At 49.7% G+C, this 12,593-nt stretch overlaps 1 protein-coding gene across 2 annotated transcripts in view; it reads right to left on the reverse strand.

The window, feature by feature from the left end:
- The window catches only part of KIRREL3 (kirre like nephrin family adhesion molecule 3), a 737,495-nt gene that overhangs the window by 19,260 nt on the left and 705,642 nt on the right, over window positions 1-12,593 (reverse strand). For both annotated transcript variants that reach the window (XM_050921587.1, XM_050921586.1), the window contains one exon: window positions 8,652-8,761. In XM_050921587.1, coding sequence (XP_050777544.1) covers window positions 8,652-8,761 — 110 coding nt within the window. The remainder of the gene's footprint in view (window positions 1-8,651; window positions 8,762-12,593) is intronic.

A 12,593-nucleotide genomic window follows, 5' to 3' on the forward strand; every position in this document is an offset into this window, starting at 1 on the left:
TTAAGCTTAGAAGGGTACACGCACGTCCCCACTTTTTGGACGCTAAAGTTCAAAGCGGGAATAATACCTCCACAGAGGTGCTGTCTTTAGAGACCATAAATGGGAGTTCAAATCCCTCCTCGAAATCTGGCAGAGAGAGGCCGGGAACCTGGGTCTCCCACAGCTTGGGTTAGCGCTCCCATCACTTGGCTAAAGGGGGCTTCTGGCTCCTTAGTCTTTTGGAGAAAGGCCCCTAACCCCGGGAGAAAGTCCATGGCTGAAAATCCCAAGCGGAGCTAGGCGAGGGATATGGCCTAAGCCTCTCTGAGGCTACCGGCTGCTCCTCACTCAATGTGCTGGCTTTTGTGGCTCTCGTTCTTAGGTCTCCCCAGGCATCATACAGGGAGCCCGGGTGCCTGACTTGTGGCCGAGGATTTGGCCGGGCACCTCACGCTAACTGGGTGCCATTTTGAGCCTAAGTCATCTTGCGGATCTCTCTCTATGCATTAGTGTCCACAAAATCATAGGGTTAGAAGGGCCGGCCAGGTCTAACCCCCCGTCAAGCTGCAGGATTTGTCATCTAAACGTCAAAGGCAGACGGCCATCCGGCCTCCTTTGGAAAGCTTCCAGCGAAGGAGCTTCCGTGACCTTCCTAGGCAGTCTGGTCCACTGGCAGACCGTTCTCGCAGTTAGGAAGTTTTTCCAGAGACTTAATCTAAATCTACTCTGCCGTAGTTTGAACCCATTGCCGTTTGTCCCGGTCTCTGGGGCGAGAGAACCCAATTTTTCTCCATCTTTTGACGGCAGCCTTTCAAATATCTGAAGACCACGATCTAAGCTCCACTTTTCCAAATTAACCATACCCAGTTTCTTCAGCCTTTGCTCATACGGCTTGTATTCCATCCCTTTGTTCATCTTTGGTGCTCACCTCTGGATCTTCTCCAGTTTCTCTACATCCTTTTTACACTTCGGTGACCAAAATCGGACATGGTACTTCAGCTGAGGCCTAACCAGGGCCGAGTAGAGCGTTCGTTAGTATCGCCTCCCGTGCCTCGCACGCTACGCCTCCGTTAACGCAATCTAAAATTGGATGTGCTTTTTTTTGCAACAGCATCGCATCGCTGACTCACATTGAGGTTGCGATCCACCACGACTCCCAGATTCTTGTCAGCGAGTTATCCCTCATGCTATATTTCTGCATTTGTTTTTCTTCTCTAAGCGTAAAGACAAACGTAAGGTGCATCTTGTTTTCCTCTAGCCCAGTTCTCCCTTTGAATTTTAGCTCTCTCTTCGAAGTATCGGCAAGCCCCTCCACCCAGCTTCGCGTCATCCGCAAACGTGATTAGCATCAGCAGTTTTCCCGGTCAGAGAAGGGACAACCTTTAACCTCGCAGAACGGCCAGTATCCCAGGCGTGCCAAACGTCGACGAGGCCCCACCGGGTCCGAGGCATCGAGCGAACGGGACCGGCTCTCGCACCGTAAAGGAAAGCCGGTGAGGCCGAGTCACTTTGTCACAGAAAGGACACGTTCTCAGCGCCAGAGGCGGGAACAGAACTAAGGTCTCTCGCCTCTATGCACTAGATTATGCCGCTCCCTGTATTAGCGCTGGAAAAGAGCTACCGGGTAACCCATTCTGTCCCTCTAACCCAATGCATGACGACCGACTACAGTACACATCCCAGTGCTTCGTGCAGTCTGGATTTAAAATGTCGACGAGGCCGTACCTCTTCTCTTTTGAGACGATTCCACGGCCCGATACATTTCACCAGCTGGAAACATTTCCTCATATTTCAGTGTTAATTTGCCCTTTCCGATTTCATCCCTTTGCCCCTAGTTCTACCCCTAACAAATCCCTCCGGTCTCGGCGGTCCGCCAGCCTCCCCGCTGTGACGTCCCAAAGTACGTCGCCTCTTTCGTTCTCTCCTCTTAAGTCCATGCTCCCCCGTGGCCCTTCTCTAAACACCGTCTGAGCATTCCCACTTCTCAATGCTGTCTGGTTGTGGACATCATGTTCCCCATGAGCTCTCCCAGAACGACGTACGGGGCAACCGTCATCTCCCAACCGTATGACCCAAAGCCTCTGATGTTCTGCCCAGAATCGCACTGACCCTTTCTCCTACCTTCTGTCACCGCAAACTCCTTTCTGCTGTCACCCTAAGGTCTCGCTTCTTCTTCCCGCTTCCAAAATCTCACCCTCTCACGGAGTCCCTAGAGCTCAAATTATCTCTTCCCAGCCCCAAGCTGAGTCTCACGGTATTTCCCACTCACACGCCTAACCTCTGCGTCCCTTTGAATTATCGCTCTGCCTTCCCTGATGTTCACACCTCACAAGCTAATACCAGCTGTGAATTTCTTCAACGTGCCGCGTACTGTCCGTAGAGCTCATTAAGGCAAATGTTTAAACAAAACCACTCTCGCCGCATCATCGACAACAGAGCACCCCACCGAACGTAGTGCCATTCATCATTAGCCTTCTTACTGGCCTTCGATCCACATGCCAGCCAGGGCGCGCGTCCAGACCTGTCTGAATTACTTCTACGAGACTTCACGAGATGCCGCGTCAAATCCAAACGTATCACAGCGAGCGTAGCCTCTCCGTCCGCTAAGTTGTAATTCCGTCAGCAAAGCGATTACGTTTGCCCGGTAGGAGCCGCGCCTTATAGCGCCACGCTAAGGAGTTTGACCTCTCTAAGCGTTTTCTCTTGCTATGGATTCTCTTACTGGCTAGCAGTTGCCAGGATTACGCTTTTTCCTTTGCCTGAAAGTTGGTATCATTTGTAATTCTACAGCCGTCCGTGACCTCCACATTTCTTCCTCGGTGTTTCACAAACAATTACTCGAGCGTCTATAAGTTCATTACCATCTTAGGCTATACATCGTGCCTTCCGTCCGTCCGAGTCGCATCCGTGCATTTTGTCTAAGCTCTGCCTCCCCTGCATTGTTATATTATCCATTTTCCACTATCACCTACTGTCATAAACAGATAGCTAAGGGTTAATGTTCTTTTACCTGTAAAGGGTTAACACAGGGAACCAAACACCTGACCAGAGGACCAATCAGGAAACGAGACTTTTTCAAATCTGGGCGGAGGGAAGTTTGGGTGTGAGTTCTTTGTTCTTTGTCTTGGTTCGGTGACCCTCTCGGCTCTGAGAGTGATTTTTCTATCTCCAGGCTTTCTAATCTTCTGTTTCCAAGTTGTAAGTACAAGGATAGTAAGACAATTGGTTTATATTGTTTTTTTGTATTTACATGTGTGTAGTTGCTGGAATGTGTTAAATTGTATTCGTTTTGGCTAAGGCTGTTTATTCATTTTTTTCCTTTGTGGTGAGACTCAAGGAATCTGGGTCTCTGGGTCCCCTGGGAAGGTTTGGGGGGACCAGAGGGTATCCGGCCCTAAAATTCCCGATCGGTGGCAGCGCTATCAGATCTAAGCTGGTTATTAATCTTAGGGGAATTCACGCTAGTACCCATATTTTGGATGCTAAGGTCCAGATTTGGGAATTATACATGACACGACGGGCCAGGCCCCTGCAGGCAGAGACCCCCCCTTAAAGTAGGCAGGCACGATAGGAAGGGTGGCGGAGAAGGACATACGTGCCAGAAAAACACCGTTAGTATCAGTTACACGTGCTCCAGCGGTACAGGCGTGGGACCGGTACAATTTGTGTAAACACGTAACACACTCTCTCTCTCGCTATCCCTATTGACACAAACACACACACACGCACGCACGCACTAAAAGGCTGCATTACTTCTCAGTTACCCCACTTTCTTTCTTTCATCGTTCTCGTCACAGACGGATTTATTTAATTTTAAGTCTGGAGTTCAGGACCTTATTGATATTCAGAGACATAACTGATTTCATCCATTGCCTCATTTACTCTCTACTATGCCTTTTGCCTCGATAGACATGTAAAAGCTGTTTTAGTGCCCTGGCCCTGTTTGACTCGCTCCTACCGGTTTGGATGGGAGCACGGTCTTGATTTTCCCCGCACGGCCTTGTGGACCGGATTTTCAAAGGAGCCAACACGGCGCATAGATGCTGACTCAGCCCTTTTGAAAATCTGGTTCTTAATTGAGTGTCTTAATAGGAACCGAGCTCTACTGAAGATCGGCATCCAGTTGCGGGTGCCGAACACCGGAAAAAGCAGACCCTGCGTGAGGCCTTTCTCCACAGGCGGGAGGTTTTTACCCTTAGATCGTGAGCCAGGGATTCCCTCCTAAAACCCATCACGGCAACTTTGTCTAAGCATCTAAACGGAATGGAAGGTTATGGGAATCTTTATGGGTGAGAAATCAGAGTAGGTGGCTCCCGTCCTACAGCATCTCAGGATTGTCCCTAGAGGTCTCCATACGCACACAACTCTCTATTTCACGGCCATCCTTTTCTCCACTGTGCCACCCACAAGCACCTCACAAGGTATGAGCACAGCGGTCGGTTTTCCTCTTATTTCCCATCTCATTTCAGCTTAGCAAGGATGAATCTTATCTATCTGTTATTCCACTGACAGACAAACTTGGAGTCTCTTACTAGGAACCTTTTAAGCAGCCGGAGACCGGCCATGAAATAGCCTGAGCACGGAGGCTCTAACTCTGCAGCATTAGGAGGGGAGCGAAAAGAGGAGGATAAGGAAACATTTGCTAACAGCGAGAGGCTGGGGAATAGTCTCCTCGAGGGACAAAACATCAGAAAATGGCCCGCCATAACCAATGCTGGACAAACAGGGAGGAATATACAGCAAAGGCGAGACTGTATTTTGTCCTGTCTAGAGGTGAAGGGTGTGGCCGTAACTCTGTATTTGCTCCCTCTGCGTCTGAGTCTTGGGGCTGCAGCACGGTCTAGCGGGCTAGCAACTGGAGAGGGACTTGGGAAACCTCGATTCAACTCCCGGCTCTCTCAGCGACCCGGAGTAAATCAATCACCTCTTCTCTTTCCACCTTGTCTAGTTAGCCCGAGCTCTTTGGCGCAGGAACGGTCCATTGCGACGTACAGCGCCTAAGGCGACGTGACCCCGAGCTCAGCCGAGGCCTCTGTAACGCTACTAGCAATAATAGCTACTCAAACAGTTTGCTGACCCTCCCACAGCTGCCCTGAGCTATCTCCTTACGCTTTACGCCGTCTTTGCCGATTTAACAGGCGGGATGTACCCAGCTAGCGTTTCAGAGCCCACAATGGATTTGAAACTCTGGTAGTCAATCTCCTAGCACTGTTATACAGAGGCCTTAAAATGTTGTATAAAGGAGTCCACATGACAGAGAGTTCTAGATTACGGCCTGCAGGGACCGTTAAATCCTCTAGCTTGGCCTCCCGTGGAGCACAGGCCATTACGTTTCACCCAGTTACTCCTGTCTTAAGCCCAACAACTGGTCTTTGACTAAAGCATCACCCAGAAAGACCTCCAGTGTCGATCGGTTTCAAGAGCTGGAGAAACGGCCACTTGTGTTGTTTGTTCCAAATGGTTAATCATCGCAAGTAAAAGCTCGCGCTGCCTTATTTAAATTTGTCTGGCTTTAACTTCCAGCCAGTTTTGCCTCTGTCCACTAAATGAAAGAACACTTTAGTAGTCGGTACGTTCTCTAAGGAAGGTGCAGAAACCCTGTAATAAGAACAGCCCTACCGGATCGGATGAACGGTCCGTCACCCCAGTATCCTGTCTGTCTTCCGACAGTGGCCGGTGCCAGACATTTCAGAGGGAATGAACAGAACAGAGCATTATTGCGATCCAGCTCTGGCAGTCAGTCAGAGGTTTAGGGACACCCAGAACATCGGGTCACGTCCCTGACAGTCTGAGCTAATAGCCGTCGATGCATCTAAATTTTTTTTTTTTTAAATCCAGGTACAGTTTTGGCCTCCAACAACAGTCCCCGGCAGTGAGGTGGACTGGTTGACTTTGCTGTGTGAAGACATAATCAAGGTGCCTGTGTCTTGTTGATAATTGTGCTCTGTCTTTAACTCTCTCCCAGAAGGCATTTTTTTTCCAAGTCTTAATTTACGTGGCTCTAGTCCGCACCTTCTCCACTTTTTCAACATGTTATTTAAAAACAGGGGACACCAGACCCGGTCACAGTAGTCCTGCAGGGTCTCATTACTGCCGTATAGAGAGGTAAAAACCCTGCCTTGTGTATATGTCCACGGCTCGCATTAGCCCTTCTTGTCCCGGGAGCTCACGTTCACTCGTGTGACCCTAGAATAATTTGTTTTCAGGATATCATCTCCCTTTCCTTTTTCCTAGCTGGGTGACCTTTTATTGGGCCGTATGAATCCTAGGGTGAGCAGATATCCTGATTTTAGGCTCTCTTTTATTACCCCCTCAGCCCCTGTCCTGATTCTTCACATTTGCTGTGCAGTCACCCTAATGAAATCACATTTTGTAGGAACGGGTCTAGCTTACAAAGCAATCTGTGACTGTCCCCCTCATTCTTTACCACTCTGCAATTTTCCATGTAATCTGTAATCTTATAAGGAGTGATCTTATATTTATCTCCAGAGAGTGGATCAGAATGTTGCAAAGCCTCAGGGACCAGTAGTAATCTTTGTGGAATTCCACTAGAAACACCCTTTGTTTTTCCACAATAGCAGCAACTTTAACATTTTTCAGTTATCTAGTTCCTGATCCATTTAAAGTGGGCTTTAGTGATCATTAGTTCCGCTTAACAGTCATTCAGCAGGGGTGTGCCTTTCCCCATATCACATCAACAGAGACCAGCACAGAAACCGGGGCTCCCCGTCCTATGGTTGTGTGCTCAGAGGAAGCTGTTTCTTTTAGAACCATCCTCTTAAGTCAGTCAGTGAGTCCTTGGGGCAGTGCAGCTGCATCCTTTGCAGCATTGCCAGGGGCCTGCTAGGAATCCTGAATAATGTAGGTGGAGACCAGAGACTCTAGACTCTCTACAGCACTGGGACAAGAGCCCACCAAACTGCACTGACTTTCTGCTGTTAGGCAAGGAACGATGCCACCTTGGCAGTCACTGACAACACAACCAAGTGACCGAGCTGCTCCTCGATACAGACCACAGCGCAGGCGTCAAGGAGCTCAGCCTACCCCTGGAGGGCAAGGGATAGGTTAAGGCTCCCCTGCGGTCTGCCATTGGCAATGGGATGGAGATATCTTGCAGTAGGCCCAGGAATGCCCAGTAGCTCCTCTGATTGCCTCTCACCCAACTTTGTCACAACGCACGTGGGTTCCCCAGTCGTGCACCTGAAGGAAATGTAGCACAGACTCAAGCTCGGGTAACATCACCCACACAGTCCCCATGGAGCATGAGGGAGGGATGTATCCCTCCCTAGATTATTTCCTCAACCAAATGGAGTGGAGCTGCCTGCAGCCCCAAACCCTATCCTCTCCCATTGCTGCACAAGCAGGGGAAGATCTCTGGATGGAGGTTGCCCCTCCACATGCTGGCCCTCGACTCCCACTTAGAAAGACCTTGCAATAGCAATAATTCACCCGTAGCACGTGCCGAGTGCTGTGTGGTCACCTTGGCTTATGCACTCTGGATTTGAGGGGCTGCAACTAGCAGACCTAACGAGTGCCCGGGGCACAGACCATGCTACTGCAAGGTTTACACCGTACCTTGCTGATCGCTACACTCCAGCCACAAACCATGTGGCACAGGAAAGGGAGAGTCGTGTCTCTGGAACCAACCCTACGCTGGGCCTGTGCTGAGACTGGCAACTCGGGTGCAGACCCAGTTCTGGCTTCAGCTAGCCATTCCCACCAGCTCATGGCACAAGACTCCCCAACTTAGGGTACGTCTATACCGCGAAATCCTCCCGTGGCAGGGAGACTCCGAGCCCACGTCTACCGGTTCAGGGTCGTGCTACGCTGCTCAGAATAGCCGTTCCCGCTTGGAGTGGAACTTGGGCTCTGAAACCCAACACCCTCGCTGGATTTTTGTGGCAAGGCAGAGCCCACCCCTGCTCTCAGCCACTGAGTCAGCTGGACAAAGATGCAGCCCATATTAACCCCCACTGGTAACGGGCCAGGGTCTCCTGGAGGTCTCGGTTGACCCAGAGGACCCAAACTCACATGTCCCCAGAAAAACAGCACCTCTGGCTGCCCAGGGCTCTCTAGCGGCACGGTGGGGCATTGGCTCGCTACCGTCTGAGAGCGGTGCGCCACCACCTGACTCGTCCGTGCTGCTTCGTGCAGTTCTCCTGACTCTCTAAGACGTGAGAGCCCGAGGCTCCCGCAGGTCATGACGTGGCATGCTGCGAGGGCACGACGCTACCAAAATTAACCATCTCTACCTGCAAACGACTGCATGCAAATACGCTTCTTGTGCGCGTATCAATCTCCAAGGCTTCTTTGCCACCTAGCACAGTTGTTCCCCACTAATTAGTTGATTATTATATATTGTGCAGCCTACTGTGCCTCCATTTGCAGTTTGAAGCAATTTCCTTACGGAGGTGGCAAACTTTCCTTGCAATTAGCCCGGTGGGCTGCTGAGCTATGCTAATAAACCTCCCCCGGCTCTTCCTCTTCATTAGCAAAGTTGCACGCAAGGAGTTTTTATGGCAGTGAAACTTACGAGTCGGCATGACGGCTGTGAGATTTTGGCAGAGCGGCCGCTGCCTTCGGCGGGCGTTAGCGCACCAACCTGCACGTGCCTGCTCTCCTTATTGTCAAAGGTTACACAGACTGACACGTGAAAGGGAATACATCCTTACCAGGAGCTGCTTGATGGTCGGGTGTTCTTCCGTCTCCCTGCCCGAGGCGGGCTCCTTATGTACGATCTCGACGCGGATATCGTTCTTGGCCGACACCACGCCTTTCAGATCTGAGCAAAGAGAGGGTAAAGGTGTGACTCGCATGCTGTCGTGACGGATGAGCAAACCCCTTCCCGACATATGTCATAACTGAGAACAACTGTCACCGTTAATAGATCCGATAAGAAAGAAATCAACTGTCTCGGTGACAGGTTCTTTGTTTGCCAATTGCAACTGGCAAACTGCAATGGGTTTTGCCAGCATTAATTGAGCTGTGCGACATTTGACAAGGCACTTAAATAATATGCAGACCTTGGTTAGTACACCGCTGAAATGCTGCCACCTCCGACCTGGAGCATAGCGGTTATTTAACAGCACACTGCACAGCTTCTCGATGACAGCAAGTGAGGAATTTTAGTGTGTCCAGTTGACTATAAGCCTTTAGATCAAGTGCTGGAGGCCTGTAGCCTAGAATTAGAAGTGCAGTCTCTGTTCGTGAGCGAGGAGGAGGGATCACAGTATCAGCTTTGAAATAATGGAAGGTTCATAATGGTGATTCTAAAAGGGTAGAGCATCGGAGAGCTACGCAGTCTGGGTGTGCATCCATGTTGACCTGAAGGATCAAAATGGGACCTCTACAATACCAGCAAGACGCAGAATGCAGATGGGCCACCGAAGCTTTCCAGCGCGTGAGGCTGCAGGAATGCGGGCACAGCGATAAAGTAATCTCTAGGGGTTACAAAAGGACAAGCCTCGGTTTTTACTTTCTCTGGTAGCGTATTTTCACCCAAACCTCTGGCACCTATAACACTGGACTGGGAGTAGAACCGGGCAGGAGTTTTTTGGACGGACAATGCTGATGCGTCAAAATCGGTACATGTTGCCGTGAAGGAATTTCTGGTCAAAGCCACTGAAAGCGAAGAAGCAAGAGACTGCAGAATGGACAATATCCCAATTGTTACACACCTCTGCTGCCCCCATCCGTCCAACCCCCTCCACCCCCGCTTTCAGAAGCTCTAATTATATTCTGATGCAGAACAAAAGCAAATGCCAAAACCACAGTGTTTTGCAAAACAGGATTCTTGTTTCCTAGCCGGCCCGAACTGAGAGTTAAAATAGACATTTTCAGGCTACTTCTGGCACCTCCTCCTTTCGCTTGGGTTGGGAACCCCGTGAGAAAAGCCTTCCCAAAGTTCTGCACATCCCGGGTGATAAGAGAGCACGGAGAGGCCTTTGCCACATGCGGCTAAGGAATGAACAAAGAGTCAACTGCTGTTTTGGGAACCCCAGCTGAGGCATGTGCAATTGCCCTGTAGCCCTCACGTGCATTAGGAAGGGAAATGGGACTTATGGGCAGGGTTGTTTTGGGAACATCCTCCTCCTTTTGGTTTCCCAAAGGACGGCGGTAGCTCTTTGAAGAAGCTGTTTTGAAAAAGAGAACCAAAGCCCCGACCGGCAGGCCTTCGAGAGAAGAAAGCCGAGCCCGAGACGGCAAGCGGCGATGGACGTGAATCTAAATAGCCAACGCCAAACAGCCCTACGTTTAATGTTTGCCTCCAGACCGAGAGCTGGGTCTGCAGAGCAGGACTGGCTCTCGTCTCTCCAATGGGTTGAGCCAAATCCCTAGGTTCTACCACCACCTTACCTTTGCCCCCTTCAGAGCTGCCCCCAAATGCGCTCAGGCCTCCTCTAACAATAAACATTGAGAACCAACTAGATTTTGAAGGTGTTCCAAAGAGATCTGTTTAGTTCAAGGTCTTAGGCCACTGCTCTCAAACTGTTGGCCGGTGGGTTGCGAAGCACTTGCCAGGGGCTGAATTCCGTTTGAAAGCTACAAATACATCCCTCTGCTTTCCCGTGAGAACAGCTACTGTAACTGGCCACAGGCAAGGTGTGCAGCTGGGAGGGAAGGTGTGTGTACGTGATCAGGAAGGGGTGGGGAAGTGACTAGGGCACACTTGGTCTCCCTTGGAGTGGACCAGATGATAGAGTCTCAGGGTCCCATAAGACTACATCTCTTGGTTCCTCACTGATCCCCTCAGGACCTAAAAGAGGCAAGTGCTAGATGGCCTGATGCTGTGCAGCACTGAGCACCCTCACTGACTCACAGGATTGGGCCCCGCACAGTCAGAAAAGCCTGTGGGAAAAACTGCAGCTATTTCTCATAATTAGAGCTGGGTGAAATTGTTTAGCCATTTCCCCCCCCCTCCCCGGCAACAAATGCAGATTTGGGCCAACTGAAACATTTTGCAAATTCTTGGTGAATTTGCCTGTTTGTTTTGGTGGTGTGTGTGGGGTTTGGGTTTTTTTTTCTCCTTTTAACTGAAAGAACCTCACTCCTCCCCACCCCCACCCCCAAAATGCTTCCTTTAGACATTTTTGAAATGGAAGTTTTCAGTTTTTTGATTTGCACTGATTTTTGGTTGGAATTTTACTTCAGTCTGATTACCACCTCCCATTCAAATAACACCTCCAAAAGAAAAACCAATGTTTCACTTCCACTCAAACCAAATAGACCTGAAACAAATTTCTATTTTCTTTTTTTTTTTGGCTCAGCCACTGAACTAAAAGAAAAAAAACACATTTGCATTGCTCTAATTATAAACCTTAGTGCTTTTCATCCATACATCTCAAAGCACTTTACACAGTGGTTTTATGGCTGAATAGACCCATCAGCTAGACAGAGAAACAAAGGCATAAATACATGAAGCGATTTGCCTAAGGTCGTACGACAGGTCAATCTCGGAGCCAGGACAAGCTTTATCCATGGGCCTACGCTGCCTCCAAACAAGCCACAACAGCTCAGATGAAACCGGCAGGGAATTTTGCCACAGTTGTGGGACACCGTGCGGTGTAACTGATTTTTCTCTTATGCTAACAAGCTCGGATTCTTACTTCAGGGGCCCTATGCAGCTGAGGAGCTTTGTTTAAATCCACACGCCAGAGTGACGGTGCTAAGTTGGCTTATTGGAATGTCACGGGGGCCAGCCTTACTCAAGTCCAGAGAGATCACATCCACTTCTTCCCTCCCATCCCCTAGACTGATGACTCTGTCAAAGGAGGAAATTAGGTGAGACAAAATAACCAACCTGCATTTGTTAAGAACAAATCATGCCAAACCAACCTATTATCCTCTGGGTTTGAACAAACTGACATGTCTGTAGTGCTCCTGGTCTGCTTTTCCCCCCTTTTTGATGACAGGGGTTACACGCTTGCCTTTCTCCAGTCCACTGGGCCCTCACCCAACTTCCCTGAGCTCCTAAAGATAAGCACTAAATGGTTTTGAGATTTAGTTCCGTAAAGTCCTGAGACACGGAGACCCATTCGTGGGTCACTACTCTGTCAGCAACTCTTGTCAGGTGTCATAAGTATGTCAAGCCTCACACAATGCTCTGATCTAGGTGGGCTGTAACTTTTTTACTGCCCCAAGCACACACAAACAAAAAAATAAAGCGCCACGCCACCATAACACCCCCCCCCCCACACACACACACAAGTGGCACGCCACCCAAGCCCTCCCCTCCGAGCACTGCCCCGCCCCAAGCACGTGCTTGGCCAGTTGGTGCCTGCAGCCGGCCCTGGCTCTGATCATTAATGTTTTTTCAGCAAGTATGTACGTGGTGTGTATGAAGAATTATGGATATAAACTGGAATTATGACTGCGTGTAAAGCAGGCATGCCAGGGGGGAGTTGGTAAAAAGGTCTGCCTAGACAAAGGAATGCGTTTGCTCCTCTGACCAGCCTGATTGCCAAGCAGAAACAATGAAGGTCCATTTATATACTGGGTAAACCAAGCTAACAAGCAGAGGAGACAGCTTCCAGCAGAGAAGAGAAACTATATCTGGGCTATAAAGCCCAGGGGTCTGAACCTCAAGCGATAAACAAAGGAACCAACTGATGATT

The sequence above is a fragment of the Gopherus flavomarginatus genome, chromosome 13, assembly GCF_025201925.1.
Source record: "Gopherus flavomarginatus isolate rGopFla2 chromosome 13, rGopFla2.mat.asm, whole genome shotgun sequence".
NCBI classification, from domain to species: domain Eukaryota; kingdom Metazoa; phylum Chordata; order Testudines; family Testudinidae; genus Gopherus; species Gopherus flavomarginatus.